The sequence below is a fragment of the Panulirus ornatus genome, chromosome 36, assembly GCF_036320965.1.
Source record: "Panulirus ornatus isolate Po-2019 chromosome 36, ASM3632096v1, whole genome shotgun sequence".
NCBI classification, from domain to species: Eukaryota; Metazoa; Arthropoda; class Malacostraca; order Decapoda; family Palinuridae; genus Panulirus; species Panulirus ornatus.
Genome location: NC_092259.1, coordinates 4,807,858 through 4,832,778, shown reverse-complemented (window position 1 = coordinate 4,832,778; position 24,921 = coordinate 4,807,858). Strand labels below are relative to the sequence as shown.

At 48.6% G+C, this 24,921-nt stretch overlaps 1 protein-coding gene across 4 annotated transcripts in view; it reads right to left on the bottom strand.

Annotated features, from left to right (window-relative positions):
• Pgant5 (polypeptide N-acetylgalactosaminyltransferase 5) overlaps nt 1-24,921 on the bottom strand; it is an 863,494-nt gene that overhangs the window by 94,676 nt on the left and 743,897 nt on the right. For all 4 annotated transcript variants that reach the window (XM_071683219.1, XM_071683217.1, XM_071683215.1 and 1 more), the window contains 2 exons: nt 20,167-20,333; nt 16,753-16,960 (listed from right to left, as the gene is read on the bottom strand). In XM_071683219.1, the coding sequence (XP_071539320.1) occupies nt 16,753-16,960; nt 20,167-20,333 (375 nt within the window). The remainder of the gene's footprint in view (nt 1-16,752; nt 16,961-20,166; nt 20,334-24,921) is intronic.

The window sequence follows — 24,921 nt, the reverse complement described above, 5'->3', positions numbered from 1 at the left end:
TTCCCTAACAGGGCAGAACATAGCCACACTAACTTCTCTAACAAAGCAGAACAAAGGCACACTAACTTCCCTAACAGGGCAGAACATAGCCACACTAACTTCCTAACAGAGCAGAACATAGCCACACTAACTTCCCTAACAGAGCAGAACATAGCCACACTAACTTCCCTAACAGGGCAGAACATAGCCACACTAACTTCCCTAACAGGGCAGAACATAGCCACACTAACTTCCTAACAGAGCAGAACATAGCCACACTAACTTCCCTAACAGGGCAGAACATAGCCACACTAACTTCCCTAACAGGGCAGAACATAGCCACACTAACTTCCCTAACAGGGCAGAACATAGCCACACTAACTTCCTAACAGAGCAGAACATAGCCACACTAACTTCCCTAACAGGGCAGAACATAGCCACACTAACTTCCCTAACAGGGCAGAACATAGCCACACTAACTTCCCTAACAGGGCAGAACATAGCCACACTAACTTCCCTAACAGGGCAGAACATAGCCACACTAACTTCCCTAACAGGGCAGAACATAGCCACACTAACTTCCCTAACAGGGCAGAACATAGCCACACTAACTTCCTAACAGAGCAGAACATAGCCACACTAACTTCCTAACAGAGCAGAACATAGCCACACTAACTTCCTAACAGAGCAGAACATAGCCACACTAACTTCCTAACAGAGCAGAACATAGCCACACTAACTTCCCTAACAGGGCAGAACATAGCCACACTAACTTCCCTAACAGGGCAGAACATAGCCACACTAACTTCCTAACAGAGCAGAACATAGCCACACTAACTTCCTAACAGAGCAGAACATAGCCACACTAACTTCCCTAACAGAGCAGAACATAGCCACACTAACTTCCCTAACAGAGCAGAACATAGCCACACTAACTTCCTAACAGAGCAGAACATAGCCACACTAACTTCCTAACAGAGCAGAACATAGCCACACTAACTTCCCTAACAGGGCAGAACATAGCCACACTAACTTCCCTAACAGGGCAGAACATAGCCACACTAACTTCCCTAACAGGGCAGAACATAGCCACACTAACTTCCTAACAGAGCAGAACATAGCCACACTAACTTCCCTAACAGGGCAGAACATAGCCACACTAACTTCCTAACAGAGCAGAACATAGCCACACTAACTTCCCTAACAGGGCAGAACATAGCCACACTAACTTCTCTAACAAAGCAGAACAAAGGCACACTAACTTCCCTAACAGGGCAGAACATAGCCACACTAACTTCTCTAACAAAGCAGAACAAAGGCACACTAACTTCCCTAACAGGGCAGAACATAGCCACACTAACTTCCCTAACAGGGCAGAACATAGCCACACTAACTTCCCTAACAGAGCAGAACATAGCCACACTAACTTCCTAACAGAGCAGAACATAGCCACACTAACTTCCCTAACAGGGCAGAACATAGCCACACTAACTTCCCTAACAGGGCAGAACATAGCCACACTAACTTCCCTAACAGGGCAGAACATAGCCACACTAACTTCCCTAACAGAGCAGAACATAGCCACACTAACTTCCCTAACAGAGCAGAACATAGCCACACTAACTTCCCTAACAGAGCAGAACATAGCCACACTAACTTCCCTAACAGGGCAGAACATAGCCACACTAACTTCCCTAACAGAGCAGAACATAGCCACACTAACTTCCCTAACAGAGCAGAACATAGCCACACTAACTTCCCTAACAGGGCAGAACATAGCCACACTAACTTCCCTAACAGAGCAGAACATAGCCACACTAACTTCCTAACAGAGCAGAACATAGCCACACTAACTTCCCTAACAGAGCAGAACATAGCCACACTAACTTCCCTAACAGGGCAGAACATAGCCACACTAACTTCCCTAACAGAGCAGAACATAGCCACACTAACTCCCTAACAGAGCAGAACATAGCCACACTAACTTCCCTAACAGAGCAGAACATAGCCACACTAACTCCCTAACAGAGCAGAACATAGCCACACTAACTTCCCTAACAGGGCAGAACATAGCCACACTAACTTCCCTAACAGGGCAGAACATAGCCACACTAACTTCCTAACAGAGCAGAACATAGCCACACTAACTTCCTAACAGAGCAGAACATAGCCACACTAACTTCCTAACAGAGCAGAACATAGCCACACTAACTTCCTAACAGAGCAGAACATAGCCACACTAACTTCCCTAACAGAGCAGAACATAGCCACACTAACTTCCCTAACAGAGCAGAACATAGCCACACTAACTTCCCTAACAGGGCAGAACATAGCCACACTAACTTCCCTAACAGAGCAGAACATAGCCACACTAACTTCCTAACAGAGCAGAACATAGCCACACTAACTTCCCTAACAGAGCAGAACATAGCCACACTAACTTCCCTAACAGAGCAGAACATAGCCACACTAACTTCCCTAACAGGGCAGAACATAGCCACACTAACTTCCCTAACAGGGCAGAACATAGCCACACTAACTTCCCTAACAGAGCAGAACATAGCCACACTAACTTCCCTAACAGGGCAGAACATAGCCACACTAACTTCCCTAACAGGGCAGAACATAGCCACACTAACTTCCCTAACAGGGCAGAACATAGCCACACTAACTTCCCTAACAGGGCAGAACATAGCCACACTAACTTCCTAACAGAGCAGAACATAGCCACACTAACTTCCCTAACAGGGCAGAACATAGCCACACTAACTTCCCTAACAGGGCAGAACATAGCCACACTAACTTCCCTAACAGAGCAGAACATAGCCACACTAACTTCCCTAACAGAGCAGAACATAGCCACACTAACTTCCTAACAGAGCAGAACATAGCCACACTAACTTCCTAACAGAGCAGAACATAGCCACACTAACTTCCCTAACAGGGCAGAACATAGCCACACTAACTTCCCTAACAGGGCAGAACATAGCCACACTAACTTCTCTAACAAAGCAGAACAAAGGCACACTAACTTCCCTAACAGAGCAGAACATAGCCACACTAACTTCCTAACAGAGCAGAACATAGCCACACTAACTTCCTAACAGAGCAGAACATAGCCACACTAACTTCCTAACAGAGCAGAACATAGCCACACTAACTTCCTAACAGAGCAGAACATAGCCACACTAACTTCCTAACAGAGCAGAACATAGCCACACTAACTTCCCTAACAGGGCAGAACATAGCCACACTAACTTCCCTAACAGAGCAGAACATAGCCACACTAACTTCCCTAACAGAGCAGAACATAGCCACACTAACTTCCTAACAGAGCAGAACATAGCCACACTAACTTCCTAACAGAGCAGAACATAGCCACACTAACTTCCCTAACAGGGCAGAACATAGCCACACTAACTTCCCTAACAGGGCAGAACATAGCCACACTAACTTCCTAACAGAGCAGAACATAGCCACACTAACTTCCCTAACAGAGCAGAACATAGCCACACTAACTTCCCTAACAGGGCAGAACATAGCCACACTAACTTCCCTAACAGAGCAGAACATAGCCACACTAACTTCCCTAACAGGGCAGAACATAGCCACACTAACTTCCTAACAGAGCAGAACATAGCCACACTAACTCCCTAACAGAGCAGAACATAGCCACACTAACTTCCCTAACAGAGCAGAACATAGCCACACTAACTTCCCTAACAGGGCAGAACATAGCCACACTAACTCCCTAACAGAGCAGAACATAGCCACACTAACTTCCCTAACAGAGCAGAACATAGCCACACTAACTTCCCTAACAGAGCAGAACATAGCCATACTAACTTCCCTAACAGAGCAGAACATAGCCACACTAACTTCTCTAACAAAGCAGAACAAAGGCACACTAACTTCCCTACCACACACATTAACTTCCCTAACAAAGCAGAACAAAGGCACATTAACTCCCCTAACAGAGCAGAACACAGCTATATTCACCTTCCCAACCGAGCAGAACACCCCCCACTCCTCATCATTATGAGGCTGGCAGTGCCTCCTCATCATTATGAGGCTGGCAGTGCCCTCCTCATCATTATGAGGCTGGCAGTGCCTCCTCATCATTATGAGGCTGGCAGTGCCCTCCTCCTCCTCATTATGAGGCTGGCAGTGCCCTCCTCCTCCTCATTATGAGGCTGGCAGTGCCCCCCTCCTCACCACGGAGTCGGGGAGACTAGCGCGTCCTCTCCAGGGACACGGGGAGACTAGCGCGTCCTCACCACGGAGTCGGGGAGACTAGCGCGTCCTCTCCAGGGACACGGGGAGACTAGCGCGTCCTCACCACGGAGTCGGGGAGAATAGCGCGTCCTCACCACGGAGTCGGGGAGACTAGCGCGTCCTCTCCAGAGAGTCGGGGAGACTAGCGCGTCCTCTCCAGGGACACGGGGAGACTAGCGCGTCCTCTCCAGGGAGTCGGGGAGACGAGCGCGTCCTCTCCAGAGAGTCGGGGAGACTAGCGCGTCCTCTCCAGAGAGTCGGGGAGACTAGCGCGTCCTCTCCAGGGAGTCGGGGAGACTAGCCCGTCCTCTCCAGGGAGTCGGGGAGACTAGCGCGTCCTCTCCAGGGAGTCGGGGAGACTAGCGCGTCCTCTCCAGGGAGACGGGGAGACAAACGCGTCCTCTCCAGCGAGGACCGGTGGGTCGTCCTTCCTTTAGGTAAGAACCACTTCGCCCTGGACACTGATGAATCACCCCAGGTTTTCAGTGGTCACTTCCTCTCCCCTTCCCCTCCTCTCCTCCCCAACACCGAAGGCTGATTACTCCAGGTCGTCCCAGACACCTCGCAAGTCTTAGGGGGGGAGAGGACAACCCCCCCCTTACCCCCCTTTAACGTTCCCACTTTATTGTAGACTAAGCCACGCCCGCGTTTTCGAATACGATGATTATTATTATTATTGTCTCTCTCTCTCTCTCTCTCTCTCTCTCTCTCTCTCTCTCTCTCTCTCTCTCTCTCTCTCTCTCTCTGTGAGCAAAGCCGTCGTCAAATGAGAGTCTTCTGTGTTGTGTTCAATGATCACCGCGAAATCGGATGCGTTCAAAAACGTTCAAAAAAAAAAAAAGAGGGAAAAAATTACGTCTTCTTTGCGTCGTCTGGTTCGGTTCTTCGAATCTCTTTTGGCGTGTGAGGAAGCCAGCCACCACTGCAGTTACCAGGTTAATTTCTCCTCCTCTTCTTCTTCTTCTTCTTCTTCTTCCACCCTCCTTCCTTTTGGGGGAAAAAAAAAGGGGGGGGGGGGAATATTCGATCACTAAATTCCTTTCGACAAAATCCCGAAAGTTCAAATGTCTTAACGAAGAGGGAAAAGTGACATAGTACAAGAAGCGTATACGTGTTTGACGTGGAGTTAAATCAGAATAGAAAACGGGACTTACGAAACTGATATGATTTTCGAATGATTTCTACTTTCTATTTCTTGGTCACGATTGAGTCGTGATGCGAAAAGTGCTTTGCTTCTGGTGAACGCTTGGAACACGACGGTACGACCCTGGAGCACGACGGTACGACCCTAGATCACGACGGTACGACCCTAGATCACGACGGTACGACCCCTGGAGCACGACGGTACGACCCCTGGAGCACGACGGCACAACCCTAGAACACGATGGTATGACCCTGGAGCAAGACGGTACGACCCCTGGAGCACGACGGTACGACCCTAGGGCACGACGGTACGACCCCTGGAGCACACCGGTACGACCCTGGAACACACCGGTACGACCCTGGAACACTCGTGCTCTCAAGGGTCGTACTGTCGTGCTTTAAGGCCTTGGCAGCAGTACCACCTTCGTGCTGAAGGGTCGTACCGTTGAACTCAAAGGGCAGGGATCTACGAAGCAGTTCCACTTCAACCATGAGAATGTGAGGTTCCAGTGTTGCGTCCACAGGCATGACCAGCGGGGGGCCTCCGAACTCCCACTGGACCGATGAAGTTCATTTCGAAGAGGCAACTTGATGGAGTGCCTGGATTGCCCATGGATCTGGAGGCTTGCTGGACTATGGGGTATATTAGTGGAGGGATGAAGGGAGGGGCCATATGAACCTGTGGAGGGATGAAGGGAGAGGGCCATATGACCCTGGAGGACACTACAGTGTGTCTAGTGACTCAGGGACACAAGGTCGTGTGACATCATCTCTTGTGATGTCTTGCAAAATCTCTTTTCACTGTTTTATCTTACAAGCGACTAACCTTTCTAGACGTGTCCGTATCATTTGCATACGTTTCACCGTTCAGAAGTTTCGTTCATGAAAAAGGGATAGATTAGAAGAAGAAGAAGAAGAAGAAGAAGAAGAAGAAGAAAGAAATACTATGAACGCTAGGGGTGGTGTCAGCATGCCCTTGCATAACAATAAAAAATCTTAAAAGTAGATTAAAACTGATATCGATTTGTCGCATGTAATACCCACCTCTCCGAGATCCTCAACCAGTCGTGACTGACGTCAGAAAACCATCTAAATCTAATTCGATTTTGACGAATTTCCTTCTTGAAAAGCAGTATATACAGATATTAAAAAAAAGCTACATAATGACCTTAGTCAATACACTCAAATCGAAAGAGAAGGGATGGACTAGGGGGGTCGCCAAGATCACCAAAACAAAAACATTCACTTCAGAGGCACTGCGAGGGGTGGAGGAAGGGCAGTACTGAACCTGGTTGGGGCGATGATCCAGACGCCCAGATCCCCAGCAGGTGGCAGCACCTCTGGGTGGTCTGGTAATTAGATCATCCTCCAGCGACTCGCCCACGCACGCACGACCATCGCTGCTCCCCCCAACATGCAAGCCGAGTCTAGCCACACCAGCAGCGGTTGTTTACCTTGTTACGCCTGTTGAGAGGGTGGGTTGGTGGTGGTGTCAAAGGACAGGTCCTCCAGTGGTCACACGTTCCAGTCTTTATGGGTTCCAGAAGTCCCAGTATATTCCAGTGAAGTGTTTTAGTCGTCTTATTTTCATACGTTCCAGCAATTATGGTTCATAGTTGAGATACGTTCCAGTGGCTGAAGATAAAAGGGTTCCCAGTTGACGTAGGCTCCAGCTGAGGTGATGATTCCAGCTGAACTATGTTCCAGCTGAGGTATGTTCCAGCAAGTAAAGGGTTCCAGCTGAGGTATATATTCCAAAACGTAGGGTGGTTCCTTCTCAGGTATATTCCAGCAAGTAAGGGCTCCCTCCGGCTGAGGTATGCTCCAGCAAGTAAGGGCTCCAGCTGAGGTATATTCCAGCAAGTAAGGGCTCCAGCTGAGGTATGTTCCAGCAAGACATGTTTCAGCTGAGGTATGTTCCAGCAAGTAAGGGCTCCAACTGAGGTATATTCCAGCAAAGTAAGGGCTCCAGCTGAGGTATGTTCCAGCAAGACATGTTCCAGCAGAAGACAGTTCATCTGGCAGTCAAGAGGTTCCAGCAGACAACTGTTCCAGTAGTTATGCATGCCAGAAGTTGCACATTCCAGGGAGACATTCCAGGGAGAGTTCATAAAATTTTGTTACTCGCGGAGGCTGGCTAAGTGCTCTTCTCTGCCACTTGAATAAATGAATCTTGCACCTTAAAAATGTTCCAGCTTGTGTTATGGCAATCTCGTTCCAGGGGCATTAGCATTTCTCAGGCCGACTCGTTACTTTAACCAACTTTAAATGCTTTTCTTTGTGTGTGTGTGTGTGTGTGTGTGTGTGTGTGTGTGTGTGTGTATTCTTTTTTTTTTTAGCAAAATGTTTGAGTGGGATCTTTCCTTCGTCTGACGTAAGAACAGGTCATGAAGTTCCCCCCCTCACGCGACGCTCTTTGAGTAATTTAGGAAATTGACATCACCATCACCATAGCTTTCAGTGGTATGAGGGCCAAGCAAGAAGTTCCCGTAACCACAACTTTCAAGGGTGTAGGGAACCAAGGCTAGCGTATGGAGAAACACACAGACATACACACACACACACACACACACTGTTATCCTTCAATGGTATCGTGATTCTCGAAGGCTTACATGGCTTGAATTGGGCATGAATACTTTCAGTTATCTGACACAAACACTCACGTCATGGATTGCTTTAAGCTCCAGTTCCTCTAACAATACTCAAATCTGTTTATACGTCATACCGCCCGTACCACCTCTATTTAAAACAGACACCCTGCTATTGTTTGTGTATTATATTGTATTCGTTTTCGTACATAGAGAGAACTGTATTTTCTACACAACTGTGTGACGCCCTTTTTTTTTCCCCCAATTCTCGTCCGTCTCCACTTGTCACGTTCAGCAACTATGGGTCAACAGAACCTATACACCTTTGACCCCCAACCCCCATCGTCTACAGTCGACTCTTGCAAAACTACAAGAAAGATAAAGAAGAAAAACAAAAAAGTCTGTATTGTGAGAATGAAATACCACCTCCCTGCCATGCCCAGGAAACTTCGCAGAACGTAAAAGTCCGGCAGGTCCTCCTGAGCTGCAGCTGGAGGGTTGAGATAACTGGGGAGGCTAATCTCCCCCAGCTTGTGAGCAGCGCTCGCTCCCAGAGGTGTTCCGCTCACCGCCTCACACAAGGCGGCAGAGGAGAGAGAGAGAGAGAGAGAGAGAGAGAGAGAGAGAGAGAGAGAGAGAGAGAGAGAGAGAGAGAGAGAGAGAGAGAGAGAGAGAGAGTTGCTGCTCTGAGGCCTTGTAAACCACTATCTGGCAATGAACATCCAGTCAAAAAAAAAGAGGAAAAGAAAGGAGAGCTTCCAGAATTCTTCATTTCTCTCTCTCTCTCTCTCTCTCTCTCTCTCTCTCTCTCTCTCCCAGACACACTGCTCTCCTCCTCCCCCTTGATGAAACGTTTACAGAGAGAATATGAGGCTTGGAGCTCGACTGCAGCTAGGTAGGAGCAGCCAACACACACACAACACAACACAAGCCCCAAAATGGACACGAGGAAATTTGCCTCAGCACCGCCTTAATATATATATAAATATATATATATATATATATATATATATATATATATATATATATATAAATATATATATTACATATTCGCTATTTCCCGCGTTAAGAACAGAGGACTGAGCCTTGGAGGGAATATCCTCACTTGGCCCCCTTCTCTGTTCCTTCTTTTGGAAAAATTCAAAACGGGAGGGGAGGATTTCCAGCCTCCCAGCTCCCTCCCCTTTTAGTCGCCTTCTACGATACGAATGGAATACGTGGGAAGTATTTTTTCTCCCCTGTCCCCAGGGATATGTATATATATATATATATATATATATATATATATATATATATATATATATATATATATATATATATATATATATCCCAGGACGATGGAGGGAAAGAAGCCAGTACAAGACGAAAAAGACTTCCAACATTTTCACCAACTCCATCACATATAAACAACCTCACGTCAGACCAGCTGGCGAGTGTAGTTTACGTCAAGGCGCCCCTGACGCAGCTGTGTCGTCTAGTACACGTACCATGATCGTAAACTGTCTTAATTAAGAAATTGTAACACCCACCTACACCACCCCACACACACGTATCGGGTGATCACCTGTACTGTGAAAAAAAATGTTGCTTCCTCGGATTTAGTGATGAAGATGGCCAATGTCAATACGATTACGATAACGTAATTTTACGTTACTCTCAGTCACATTATGTGACTTGATGCGATTCACATTGTCACATAATGTAACTTCATGCTACTGTCACACAGTGACGTAACTTCATCCAATTGTCACACAGTAATGTAATTTACAATGTACTGCCACACAGTCACGTAATGTATCTTTATGTATTATCACACAGTCACATTATGTAACTTTTTTTTTTGCCATTCCCTTACATCATCAACCATGGACAGTACTATCCACAAAGCACCACTACGTACGTACACCACACCATACCCACCCTCCCACACACACACACACACACACCCCTCTCAGCATGTCTCACATACCCCCTAACCACACAGACACACACACACACACCCCTCCCAGCATGTCTCACATACCCCCTAACCACACAGACACACACACACACACACACCCCTCCCAGCATGTCTCACATACCCCCTAACCACACAGACACACACACACACCCCTCCCAGCATGTCTCACATACCCCCTAACCACACAGACACACACACACACACACACCCCTCCCAGCATGTCTCACATACCCCCTAACCACACACACACCCCTCCCAGCATGTCTCACATACCCTCTAAACACACAGACACACAGACCCCCACCTAGCATGCCTCACATACACACTCCCCCCACACACACCCCTCCCAGCACGTCTCACATACCCCCTCACCACACACACACACACACCACAGGACCCATCATCAACATCTCTCCACTGGAATGATCACCGGTAAATTACCTTTGTGGACGGCCAGGCACGTTCGCTCCTCACCTTCCGGCGAAAATGTAGGGAGGAGGGACGGGAGAGGGGGGAAGAGGGGGTCTTCTTGATGGTGAGGTGACAGACGGCCAGACTTACAATGTCTGGCCCCCTTTTTTTAAGAGGGATATATTCCCTCCACGAGCTAGGAGGCAACAACATGGCGAAATGGGGTGGTGGGGTGGGTGGTGGTGGTGGTGGTGGTGGTGTGGGGTGGGGGGGGGGGACCCGTCCTCTCCTCTCGTCTTGAACATACACACAAATTCTTCCTTACTTCAAGCCGGCCCATCACTATCTTAAAGTGCTAAGGTGGCGAAAACGAAGTTCTCTCCTTATGTTAAAGATACTGTGTGTGTCAGTGTGTGTGTGTGTGTCTGTGTGTGTGTGTGTGTGTGTGTGTGTGTGTGTGTGTGTGTGTGTGTGTGTGTGTGTGTGTAGAAATACCACTAGGAGGTGGAAACAAGAGAATCCTGAGAGCTTTCGTGTATTACCGCAATGTGGTAATACACGAAAGCGCTCAAGAGTCTCTTGCGTTTTCCTTGTGGTGTTTCTGCACTTATTAAGTCAGGTGTTTGTTGTGATATATATATATATATATATATATATATATATATATATATATATATATATATATATATATATATATATAAAACCCCTGAGCCTATTTGGGCATCACAAACATTACCTTCAGACCGGAGATGCGTAAAACAAGTATTCCCGTGTCTGTGTAACTCGAGCCTATACACCACAGTCCGTTCCCCGTTCCTGTGTTCTATATTCCCGTGTCTACGCAACTCGAGCCTATACACCAAGGTTCCGTTCCCCGTTCCTGTGTTCCTGTCAGAGTCAACCTCCTTCAGGTGCCTCGTTACGCCCATCGTTCCGGAAGTCTCCCCAGCCTCCTTACGCCACTCATCCGGGACTACTTACCGCCCCTTACACACACACACACACACACCCACTCCTCCGGTACACACTTTGGAGGTCTTCCGTCACATCAGCTCTTATCCCTCTTTATCACCCAATCAAGTATTTCCTTTTTAACTCTCTCTCTCTCTCTCTCTCTCTCTCTCTCTACTACATGTCCTTCTTTGCCGTCCACTTCCACTACTTTCCTCCCTTCGCCTTCTGTCCTACGTACATTACTAGCCTTTTCATTTAAGGGCCCCTACATCACCCCTTACCACAGCTGCTGGGGCGCCTCTACATCACCTCTTACCACAGCTGCTGGGGCGCCTCTACATCACCCTGAACTCTCCCTCACCACAGCTACCGGGGCGCCTCTACATCACCCAGAACTACCCCTCACCACAGCTACTGGGGCGCTTCTACATCACCCTGAACTCTCCCTCACCACATCTACTGGGGCGCTTCTACATCACCCAGAACCACCCCTCACCACAGCTACCGGGGGACCTCTACATCACCCAGAACTCTCCCTCACCACAGCTACTGGGGCGCCCCTCCATCACCCCTCACCACAGCTGCTGGGGCGCCTCTACATCACCCAGAACCACCCCTCACCACAGCTGCTGGGGCGCCTCTACATCACCCTGAACTCTCCCTCACCACAGCTACCGGGGCGCCTCTACATCACCCAGAACTACCCCTCACCACAGCTACCGGGGGGCCACTACATCACCCAGAACCACCCCTCACCACAGCTACCAGGGGGCCTCTACATCACCCCAGCTACTGGGAAACCTCATGTACAACTTGGCCCCTCCGTCGCGAAAATCACCTCCCGGGCAAATGCCTTACGCCAGTGTCTTGTGGCTGGCGGTGGGTCCGGTCTGGTGGTGGCATGTAAGAGTATTTTCTGACTTACGACTTCCTACGACGCAATTTTGCCAGCGACCACCGCACGAAAATCTAGGATTTCCGAGAACGTGGGGTGTGAAAGTTACACGTTGGAGGTGAGAGAGAGAGAGAGAGAGAGAGAGAGAGAGAGAGAGAGAGAGAGAGAGAGAGAGAGAGAATTACGCTGCTTGGTAGAGTGAGTGAACGCGCCGGCCGTTCAACCCGTGGGCGAGGCTAGCTGAGAAAGAAGCGACGGTAACAACCTAAGGGGGTCCAAAAGGAGTGGAACTTGAGAGCCACTGAAGTGGGGACTGGGAGAGAGAGAGAGAGAGAGAGAGAGAGAGAGAGAGAGAGAGAGAGAGAGAGAGAGAGAGAGAGAGGACACATCTGGATCTTATAGCTGATGAAAAAGAAAAAAAATGCGTGTCAGAAACTACTTTTACAAAGTCTTTCGAGATATAAAAAAAAAAGGAAAAAAGAAAAAAGTAAAACCCATTTGATTTTCATACTCAACTCTCCCATACGCTTCACGCGAGAGTCAACAACACCAAACACACACACACTCCTCAGGCAACGTACTAGGCCCGAGGGATCTTCCCTGAGCAAATGGGAAAGGAGGAAAAGAAATTACCCATCATTTTTACCCCACTCTTGCCAAACCACCACAAAATAAACGCCCAGAAAACACTCACCTCCCATCTTTACGCGGGGTGTCCATCAACGTAATAAAACATAACAGTCCCATACGTCCATGAGCGGGGGAAAAAAAAAAAATAGTCGTAGGAAATGACGACCAGCCTCTCTCTCTCTCTCTCTCTCTCTCTCTCTCTCTCTCTCTCTCTCTCTCTCTCTCTCTCTCTCTCTCTCTCTCTGCTTTAGGGGCGTTGGCTGGCTCGTAGGCAAATCGTTCGTACCATCACCTTCCCTCCCATCACCGCCCAGAGATAATCAATACAGCATTCCATCACTTTCCCCCCCCCCCTAAACCCCTCGGCCTTTGTCGGCTGCCATCCACGGAAGCAGCAACAACAGCAACGATTTTTGTAAAGGAAAAAAAAAAATCTAAATCACCCGACATTATACATATACACACTCAGGTCGAAGCCTAGCCAGGCCCTCCCCTTGGGCCCTTCCTTCTGAAGTCTGCTGAGACTGGTCGAACTGGCATTTGCGATGGCTTTCATTACGCAACCGAATGGACGATACCGGTGGGGATGTTAACTGCAGACAGAGAGAGAGAGAGAGACTGACCAAAAGGTCAGAGATCAGATGAAATCTCTTCATTTAACGTTCGTGTACGATGGAGGTGAAGTCAAACGAGAAACTATAATCTCTTCCCCGCTATCAATTACATCACCGACTCATCCGTGCGGTAAAACCCACAGCCTTTCATCATGAGATTGAGAAAATATGCCCATAACCTCGATCAAAATGACCGGCAACATAAAAGAAACCGAGCCATTTTAAATGAATAATACAGACGCCTTTATGCCTGCTTTGGCTGCCAGGCGCACAAAGCATTTAGGCAACGTTTGTGGCAAAGCCACAAAAAGCCATCCTGTCTTTACCTATGGTTAGAAAGCGAGTATACGAGAACAATTACCATGAATAAACCGTAAGAAGTACGAGAGGAAAGATATATCTGATGTACATGTACAGAACGATCAAGTCTCACACGGCCAACACACACACGGCTGACGCACACACGCACGGTCACTCCCTCTGCCAAAGTCCCTCGCAAAGGGCACATGTTGGCATCACAAAAGCTTACAATAGTGTTACAATGGGGGGCAAAAAAATCCTCATACATAATTCAGTCCGAGGTAAACACGAATGATTAATCACTGGAAACACAGAACTATACCAGCGGGCTAATGATGGCCATCGCTCATTTGCTTGCCGCAACATAAACAAGAGAGGCTGATGTAACTCTACTTAATTGTGTTGGGTATAAATTTCCTGCATGTAGAGCGTAGTTATGATAATGTAATTCGAGACTACTCAATAAGCCTGTTTTAATCCTTCCTCTTCATCATGCAAGGTCACTTACTAACTCCAGCGAACATCCCCCACCCCTGCGGTGGCTAACCCCAGCGCACATCCCTCACCCGTGCAGGGCCTAACCCCAGCGCACATCCCCCACTCGTGCAGAAGCTAACCCCAGCGCACATCCCCCACCCGTGCAGTGGCTAACCCCAGCGCACATCCCCCACTCGTGCAGAAGCTAACCCCAGCGCACATCCCCCACTCGTGCAGAAGCTAACCCCAGCGCACATCCCCCACTCGTGCAGAAGCTAACCCCAGCGCACATCCCCCACCCGTGCAGGGGATGACCCCAGCTTACATCCCCCATCCGTGCAGGGGCTAACCCCAGCCCACTCCCCATTCCGTCAGAACTGAGGGCAACCCCAGCTCACATTTCCCACCCCGGTAGAGACCCACCTCATCCCACATCCCCCACTCCTGAACCAGCTAACCCCAGCCCACACACCTCCCACCAGCCAACCCCAGTACACATTTCCAAACAGTCCCCCCCCTAACCCCCTCCCCCACCTCCGTCCTTTCCATTTCCAAGATCAACAAAGTAAATCAAGTCAATGCCGGAGTTGTGGAGGCTACAATGCCTTCTGCCAGCTGGTCCCAGGAGGGTGGGTGACCGCGTCCCTACTCAACAAAATCACCCACCAAACACCAACACACCAACAAAATCACCAACTCACCAACAAAATCACCAACCAAGCACCAAAACTCACCAACAAAAATCACCAACCAAGCACCAACACACCATCAAAATCACCAACTAAGCACCAACACACCAACAAAATCACTAACCAAGCACCAACACACCATCAAAATCACCAACTAAGCACCAACACACCAACAAAATCACTAACCAAGCACCAACACACCATCAAAATCACCAACTAAGCACCAACACACCAACAAAATCACTAACCAAGCACCAACACACCATCAAAATCACCAACTAAGCACCAACACACCAACAAAATCACTAACCAAGCACCAACACACCATCAAAATCACCAACTAAGCACCAACACACCAACAAAATCACTAACCAAGCACCAACACACCATCAAAATCACCAACTAAGCACCAACACACCAACAAAATCACTAACCAAGCACCAAAACTCACCAACAAAATCACCAACCAAGCACCAACATACCAACAAAGTCACCATCCAAGCACCAACACACCAACAAAATCACCAAATCACCAACAAAATCACCAACCAAGCACCAAAACTCACCAACAAAATCACCAACCAAGCACCAACATACCAACAAAGTCACCATCCAAGCACCAACACACCAACAAAATCACCAACCAAGCACCAAAACTCACCAACAAAACTACCAACTCACCGACAAAATCACTAACCGAGCACCAAAACTCACCAACAAAACCACTAACCAAGCACCAAAACTCACCAACAAATTCACCAACTCACCAACAAAATCACTAACCAAGCACCAAAACTCACCAACAAATTCACCAACTCACCAACAAAATCACTAACCAAGCACCAAAACTCACCAACAAAACCACCAACTCACCAACAAAACCACCAACGAAGCACCAAAACTCACTAACAAAATCACCAAGCACCAAAACTCACCAACAAAATCACCAAGCACCAAAACTCACCAACAAAATCACCAAAACTCACCTACAAAACCTCCAACTCACCAACGTCTACCACCACACCTCCACCATCACAGCCTCCACCACTTACAAACCAAGCCTAGTCAAACCCTCCCGATCACCTGTGTTCGAAATGTGACAGAGACACGATGTCAACAAAGAAAAGGGGGAGGAGGAGGAGGAGGCGGGGCATGACAGATCTATGCGACAGACCGTTGTGTGACAGAGAGACGAACAGGGTGGTACACAGAGCATCATCATGATCACTGAGTGCACATCATGAATGAATGAAAGTGACGGGAGTTGAGTGAGGAGGCCCGTCTACTGGACGCCAGGGAAGGGGGACTGTCTATCTGTCCGTCCGTCCGTCCGTCTGTCTAATGTTCGTAGCCATAAACAGCAATATATCACTGTGTCTCTGGAAGGCCATTTCCAACCCCCTCTCTCTCTCACAAGTCCCTGGGAAATCGGGGAATGGCGTTAACACGACGGGTCATTTACCCAGCTCATGTCCAACACGAGAGAAACGAGGAAGGGGGAGGTGTGGGGTGGTTACGGGTGGTTGTTCCCCCCCCCCCACCCCTCCGGAGAGAGAGAGAGAGAGAGAGAGAGAGAGAGAGAGAGAGAGAGAGAGAGAGAGAGAGAGAGAGAGGAGCGAGGACTTGGAAAAAAAGAGAGAGGTTGCGCGAAAATGATGATCAAGAATTCGACAATTGCACCTCGTTGCCTCTCTCTCTCTCTCTCTCTCTCTCTCTCTCACACACACACACTCACTGTGCCTCGTAGGTCATGCACGTTCGTGCATTCCATTCCATCATGCCCCTTGACACCCCTCCCCCTCCATCCCCACACCATGGCAACCCTAAAAGCACTCACCTGTCCTCAGCGATGCGAGCGAGCAGGGGCTCCAGCCAGCCCTCGGTGCACTCCACGTGGGCGTCGAGGAAGGTGATGACCTGACCTGTGACCTCCTTGGCCCCGAGAAGGCGGGCGCGGATAAGGCCCGAGCGTTCGCCCGTCCGCAGCACGCGCACCGGCACGGGCAGGGTCTTCACGTGCTGCTCCAGCTCTTCCCCGAGGTAGTCTGCCGGGCAGGAAGAGGGAGAGATCAAACGTTAGGTGGTGGTAGGGTATGTCTGTCTGTGTCCCCCAGGGCTGTGGTACGTCTGCTGTACAGAGAGACAGACACAGACTGACACAGAGAGAAAGAGACAGAGGCGGACTGACACAGAGAGAAGGAGAGATAGAGGCAGACTGACACACAGAGAGAAAGAGACAGAGGCAGAATGACACAAAGAGAGAAAGAGACAGAGGCAGAATGACACAAAGAGAGAAAGAGACAGAGACAGACAAGAGAGAGAGAGAGAGAGACAGATTGACTGACACAGAGGGAAAGAGACTGGGGCAGACTGACACAAAGAGAAAGAGACAGAGACAGACAGACAAGAGAGAGAGACAGGGACAGACAGACACAGAGAGAAAGAGACAGAGACAGACTGACACAGAGAGAACAGACAGACACAGAGAGAAAGAGACAAAGACAGACAGACACAGATTAGAAGTGAGGTGGGAGACGTCTCCTTCACTGTCTGTAGGAAGTGTGAGGACGTAGAGAACTCTGGGCAACTGGGAGATATGACGGCATCTGTCTCAAGACTACCAGGCTGGTAGAGAGACAGAGAGACAGAGACACATCCATGTGTGTGTGTGTGTGTGTGTGTGTGTGTGTGTGTGTGTGTGTGTGTGTGTAGGGATGGGGGGGAGCACAGGCCTATGTGCCGGGGTAAAGGGGAAAATGTGATTTAAAGTGACGGGGATGCGACCATGTTTACGATGGGGGGTCTATCAAGCGTGTGTGTGTGTGTGTGTGTGTGTGTGTGTGTGTGTGTGTGTGTGTGTGTGTGTGTGTGTGTGTGTGTGTGCGAGGGAGAGATAGGATGTTTAGTGGATGGGAAGCAATTTTTCCACCCAAGGCTCTGGTCACGTACATGTGTTCTTATGGGGGGCCTGGCCTTGAATATAACATGCGCATAAGATAGAAGGAAGGAAGGGAGAGAGAGAGAGAGAGAGAGAGAGAGAGAGAGAGAGAGAGAGAGAGAGAGAGAGAGAGAGAGAGAGAGAGAGAGAGAGAGAGAGAATGAATATCATCTAAGAGGCTTTGAAGATGTGGGGAAACCCTGCCTTTTACTGAACGTTGGGTCAAAGGTGTGAGAAGGAGAAGAAAAAAAAAGTTGAAGTAGTAAACAGTTCCAAAAGCTTAGCAGTGCTGGGGGAAAGAAACGAACATCACAACGGCTCATCCTTGAGTTATGACCGTTCACACAGCAATCATGTGAAGCAGCAGCGGCTTGTGAGACAGATACGCTTACATTAGCGTTACACATCTGGTGAGATGGGGCTTTAAGAGGACACACACAAGAGACGCAGAAAATATCCAATTTTGCATCGAGAAAACCACACAGGAGGAAAGACGTGGGCTTGAGACGGTGGGTCGAGGCCGTCAGCTCCCGGGTCTGTGTGAGGTGTCGGAGAGGACGGGGGGGAAAGAGAAAGAGTCGGGGGGGAGGCTAAGTGGCATGTAATTGTGTCCCCCGTCGAGAGCGGGTGAGGGAAGGCAGCGGCTTAAGCCAGAGTAAAAGTGGTTGGCACTTGTGGCCGCCCACCGGCAGTCAGGTGACAACACCCACCCCCCCAAACTCCCTTCTCCAGGAAGACAAAAGGAGGCCTTTGGCGAAGCACCAGAGGTCTCTCTCTTCGTCAGTCCTCACTACTTCACAACGCCATCCGAGTCACGTCTCACTGCCCCGCAAGTCGTGTCTCTCTTTTAATTGATACCCAAAAACCTTCAGAAGGTTTCCTTTACGGCAAAGAAAAGAGGAAAGAAAAAGGCATGTACGTGCCTGAGGGCCATTTCACCACGAACTCACGAAGCGATGACTGTAACTGTGTAATTCAAAGGACTGTATCCATATATTCACGGTTATGACTGTATTACTGAGCGAAACTGCACGCATTAAATGAGAGGAAAAAAAAGGGGGAGGGAGAATAAACCCACGAGTTATTAACATGTGATAAGAGGATGGGGGCGGGTATTTATGTTAACTAGTTAACGCTATCAGAGAGCCAGTCAAAAAATACTTCATCCCTGGAAGGAGGAGGGAAATTATGATGCTTTCCACGAAGTTCATTCGGCGTCGCTTAACTGAGCCAGGTGACTTCACACACTCAAAAGAGCTACTGACTCCGTGCCAACAACCCTGGGGCACAGGACGTGCTGGGGTGTGTGGGGGCGGCCTCCGGGACCTGAGGGTGGGCTGCGGGGCGTCGGGAAGGGCCAAGGGTACTCGGGAAGGGCCAAGGGACGTCGCGGAGGGCCAAGGGACGTCGCGGAGGGCCAAGGGACGTTGGAAAGGGCCAAGAGACATCGGAAAGGGCCAAGGGACGTCGCGAAGGGCAAGAGACGTCGGGAAGGGCCAAAGGACGTCGGGAAGTGCAAAGGGGCGTTGGGAAGGGTTAAGCGACGTCGGGAAGGGCCAAGAAACGTCAGAAAGGGCTATTGGACGTCGGAAAGGGCCAAGGAGCGTTGGAAAGGGCCAATGGACAGGAGGAAGGGCTAAGTGGCGTCGGAAGGGGCCAAGGGACATGGGGCCAGGGACCAGGAAGGTCAAGGGAGGCGGTGGGAAACGATGAAGGAAGCATCACCCGCACAGAAGAAGAGAAAGAAGGAAAGTGAGCATGTGGGAGGAGGAAGCAGGCGACATGAGGGAAGGAGGAAGACGCAGGAAGCCCGGGCAGTGGGGAGCAAGAGAAGTGAGGAAGCTCACAAGCTGGGGAGAAGACCTGGGAGGCAGGGGGACATTAGAGAAAGAGGATGCGGGGAGCTGGGGACGTGGTGGGGTGTTGTAGAAACCAGAGAGCGGGGTAGAGGGGAGAAATGGGACGTGGGAGAAGACACGGGAGTTAAGAAAGGTGGAGAAGGACGAGAGAGGAAACGAGGAATACAGAAGAAAAAAAGAGGCGAGTAACATACGAGATAAGAAGGTGGAGGGAATATAAAGGAACACATAAGGGAAGGAGGAGGAAGGCTAGGAACATACGATATAAGAACAGCGAAAGTAAGGGACGCGAAGGAACACAAGATACTGGACGCTGAGGGCGTCAGGAAGAGAGGAGAAGAAGAAGGAGGAGGAGGAGGAGGAGGAAGCGACCGTGACAAAACACCGCACCAGGAGGACACTGGCTGATGAAGGAAGCCTCCCCCTACAGCACCTCCCTCAAAGCAGCACCTACCTCTCTCGGAGGCGTCGTCGACGAGGAGGATCTCCTGCAGGAGGGGCCTTGGGGAACGTTGGATGATGGACCAGACGGTGCGTAGGAGGGTTGACCAAGCCTCGTTATGGAAGACAATCACGACGGAGGTGGTGGGCATCAGGGGCGGGTACTTCTTGGTCTTGCACCTGGAAAGACAGACATACACACGGGTTAGTAACATGGTAGATGAGGAAGAGAGGGGGAAAAAAGAGGGAAAAAAATTAATAATCAAGTAGAGAATGAACAGGTGACGAAAGACACATTCTTCGGTAGATAAGCAACACCGGATGACCTTACAAGAACGGATGACCTTATGATTACATTATAATTACGTTACAATTACCTTTCTAGATATTTACAGTTGATATCAAACAGAATGTAGAAAAAAAAGAATATGGTGAGTGTCTCCACTTTCGGGATAGAGTAAGAGAGAGAGAGAGAGAGAGAGAGAGAGAGAGAGAGAGAGAGAGAGAGAGAGAGAGAGAGAGAGAGAGAGAGAGAGAGAGAGCGGTTTGCTGTCGAGCCTCGCTCGAACCTGCACGACAGACACAGAAGAAAGATGTGGCCCACAATAATCATGCCACAGTCACACTCCATCCTACTCTCGTCTGGAACGGAGACTGAGCTGGACAGAAGTTATCTTAATAACTTGACCGGGATAACTTGGCTCTGTCTATACTTCGAGGGTCAAGGATAAAAGATATAATTGTGTAGAGATTGAGGGACAACAACATCCCCCTCCCATACGGCTACTATCCCGAGGCAATAGGACTCACAAACTGTCAAGGGAAGTTATCGATTGCCATTCTTCTTCTTCTTCTTTTCTTCTTCTACTTCTTCTCCTTCTCTTCTTCTTCTTCTTCTTCTTCTTCTTCTACTTCTTCTCCTTCTTCTTTTTTCTCTCCTCCTTCTTCCTCTCCTTCTTCTTTTTCTCCTTCTTCTTTCTTCTTCTTCTTCTTCTTCTTCTTCTTCTTCTTCTTCTTCTTCTTCTACTTCTTCTCCTTCTTCTTTTTTCTCTCCTCCTTCTTCCTCTCCTTCTTCTTTTTCTCCTTCTTCTTCTTTTCTTCTTCTTCTTCTTCTTCTTCTTCTTCTTCTTCTTCTTCTTCTCTCTCCTCCTCCTCCTCCTTCTTCTCCTTCTTCTTCGTCTTAATTCCCACTTTCTTCCTCCCAACATGTCCATTTACATATACGCATGTGCATGTGAGTGTAATTACCCAATGAATTACCCATTTGCATTCCCCTAGTAGTACAGAGCAGCAGGGTGGGGGTGTTCTACACTCATGGGGCCTTACCTAAGCTTTCTCTACGGTGTGTGTGATATGTGTGTGATTGTGTGTGTGTGTGATATGTGTGTGATTGTGTGGGTGTGTGATGTGTGTGGGTGTGTGATATGTGTGTGATGTGTGTGTGGGTGTGTGATGTGTGTGTGGGTGTGTGATGTGTGTGTGTGTGTGTGTGTGATGTGTGTGTGTGTGTGATATGTGTGTGATTGTGTGGGTGTGTGATGTGTGTGTGATTGTGTGGGTGTGTGATGTGTGTGTGTGTGTGTGTGATGTGTGGGTGTGTGATTTGTGTGTGTGATATGTGTGTGTGTGTGATATGTGTGTGATATGTGTGTGTGATGTGTGATGTGTGTGTGTGTGTGTGTGTGTGTGTGTGTGTGTGTGTGTGATATGTGTGTGTGTGTGTGTGTGTGTGTGTGTGTGTGTGTGTGTGTGTGTGTGTGTATGTGTGATGTGTGATGTGTGTGTGTGTGTGTGTGTGATATGTGTGTGATATGTGTGTGTGTGTGTGATGTGTGGGTGTGTGTGTGTGTGTGATGTGTGGGTGTGTGATGTGTGTGTGTGTGTGATGTGTGTGTGTGTGTGTGATGTGTGGGTGTGTGATATGTGTGTGTGTGATATGTATGTGTGTGATATGTGTGTGTGTGGGTGTGTGATGTGTGTGTCTGTGTGTGATATGTGTGTGATTGTGTGGGTGTATGATGTGTGTGTGTGTGTGATGTGTGTGGGTGTGTGTGTGTGTGTGTGTGTGTGTGTGTGTGTGTGTGTGTGTGTGTGTGTGTGTGTGATATGTGTGTGTGTGTGTGTGTGATGTGTGATGTGTGTGTGTGTGTGTGTGTGTGTGTGTGTGATATGTGGGTGTGTGATGTGTGGGTGTGTGTGTGTGCGTGTGTGTGTGTGTGTGTGTGTGTGTGTGTGTGTGTGTGTGTGTGTGATATGTGTGTGTGTGTGTGGGTGTGTGTGTGTGTGATTATGTGGGTGTGTGATGTGTGGGTGTGTGATGTGTGATATGTGTGTGTGTGTGTGATGTGTGTGTGTGTGTGTGTGTGTGTGTGTGTGTGTGTGTGTGTGTGTGTGTGTGTGTGTGATATGTGTGTGATTGTGTGGGTGGGTGTGTGTGTGTGTGTGTGTGTGTGTGTGTGTGTGTGTGTGTGTGTGTGTGTGTGTGTGTGTGATATGTGTGTGTGTGTGTGTGTGATGTGTGATGTGTGTGATATGTGTGTGATTGTGTGGGTGTGTGATGTGTGTGTAAGTGTGATATGTGTGTGATTGTGTGGGTGTGTGATATGTGTGTGTGTGTGTGTGATGTGTGATGTGTGTGATATGTGTGTGATTGTGTGTGTGTGTGTGATATGTGTGTGTGTGTGTGATGTGTGTGTGTGTGTGTGTGATGTGTGATATGTGTGTGTGTGTGTGTGTGTGTGTGTGTGTCACACCACACTGCCCAACACCACAATAGGTCACTGAATACAGTAATACGTCAAACGTGAAATATTCAAGCCCCCCCCCCCAAAAAAAAAAAAAAGTGAGACTCAGGCGTTCGGATGGCAAGGAGCCACGGCCCTACGGTTAAGCGACGACGACCGGAATATCCGTGTTCTTATGCGGACGGGTAACCACCGCCAAACGTCTCCATACGGTTATGAAAGTCTCATTATCCGAACGTCACCTACCTTCATATAAAGACACCATCCGAACACGTTGCTCAATGCCTATGTCTGTATCCGGATACCTCCACCTCCCTTATCATCCCGTCCCGAAAAATGTTATATTCCACATATTCTTATCCGGATATGTCATTACCACACATTATGCTTGGCACGGTATATAACTAACAGTCCACACGCTTTCTACCGGTACCTTGGTATCCGAACACCTCTGTCCGAATACGACTTGGCATCCGAAGATTGTATTTGCCGATACAAAATCTCTCTCTCTCTCTCTCTCTCTCTCTCTCTCTCTCTCTCTCTCTCTCTCTCTCCTCTGTCCATTATCGAAATAAAGTACGAAATAGGAGAGAGAGAGAGAGAGAGAGAGAGAGAGAGAGAGAGAGAGAGAGAGAGAGAGAGAGAGAGAGAGAATGAGAGAGGGAGAGATAAGACAGTGAGAAGGACAGATAAATGGGTAAATGCACAGAATAGCGTCATGCGACCAGACGCCCACACCGACAAGCTCACACCGGAACTCTTCAAAAGAGAACGCCACTGGCACAATAGGGAGTTCGCAACTAATTTCTCTCTAACGTCTCTGCTGACCCAACCAGAGGCCGTGTGTGTCCATTAAGCAGCTGACACACACACACACACACACACACACACACACACACGAAAGACTGAAAACATGAGTAAAATATTCATGGAAATCAATCACACACACACACACATACATACACACACACACACACACATATACACACACACACACACAGACACACACAGACACACACACAACATTAAGACAACAGCGTTATGAAACAATGACACAATGTTTCGAGACATTATCAACACCACGAAACAATTACCTAACCATTTCAAAATTTACACTTTGGATCATTCACCTAAAATCTTTTAAAGGTGTAAAGCCAAAGAGATTGGTATAGAGTTCACAAGAATCAGTGATTGAAATGCTGAACCCAAATCCCAAAGTGTCGAGGCTTGAAATTTCGATAAACAGTTCCGAAATATCAACCCCCGAGACTGCATAATTCAAAACATCTGCGTCTGAAACACTGAACCAGTCGAGCGTCTGAAGCACCAGCGCTTGATAGGACAGACAGACACTGAGTTTCGAAACATCGACACCCTTCATGATTCGACACATCTCAAGCATCGACCCAACCAAAATAAAAAGTTTCGAAACATCCACACCTGACACTCCCCCATGCTTCGAAGCATCTGAGCCTCCAGCCTCAACCCAGGATGCTGGTGCATCATCGCTTGAACCACTGACCCACAGCTCACAACGCCGGCAGAACCTTTTTAAATTTTTACCTGCTGACCCTCAGCGTCGGCTCCCTGGACACACTGACACATGTTCCAGATGAAAATCATTAGAACTGTGTTGGTGAGAGCGTCCGGGAAAGGTCAAGGGGATGAGCCACATAAGCCCAGGGACACACACACACACACACACACGGAGGTGGTCTTCTTCCTTCTTCACACACCGAGGCGCATTCGCGGGGAAACCTCCCAAAGGCCCTCAGACCTCGTCACTCGCCCATGAACCCTATATAAAGGCATCGCAATCTTCAACGGGATGAAGTCTAGTACACTTCTTTTCCCCGTAGGACTTCGACTCGAAACACCGTAGGACTTCGACTCGAACCCCGAGGACGCCTTCTCAGGCATGGATGGATATCCATGTACATACTCCATATTTCGACACATTAAGCTCAGTTTTTAGCTTTCAAGGATCAGAAATATATTCGAGGGCTTTCCCCCGCACGTGAGGG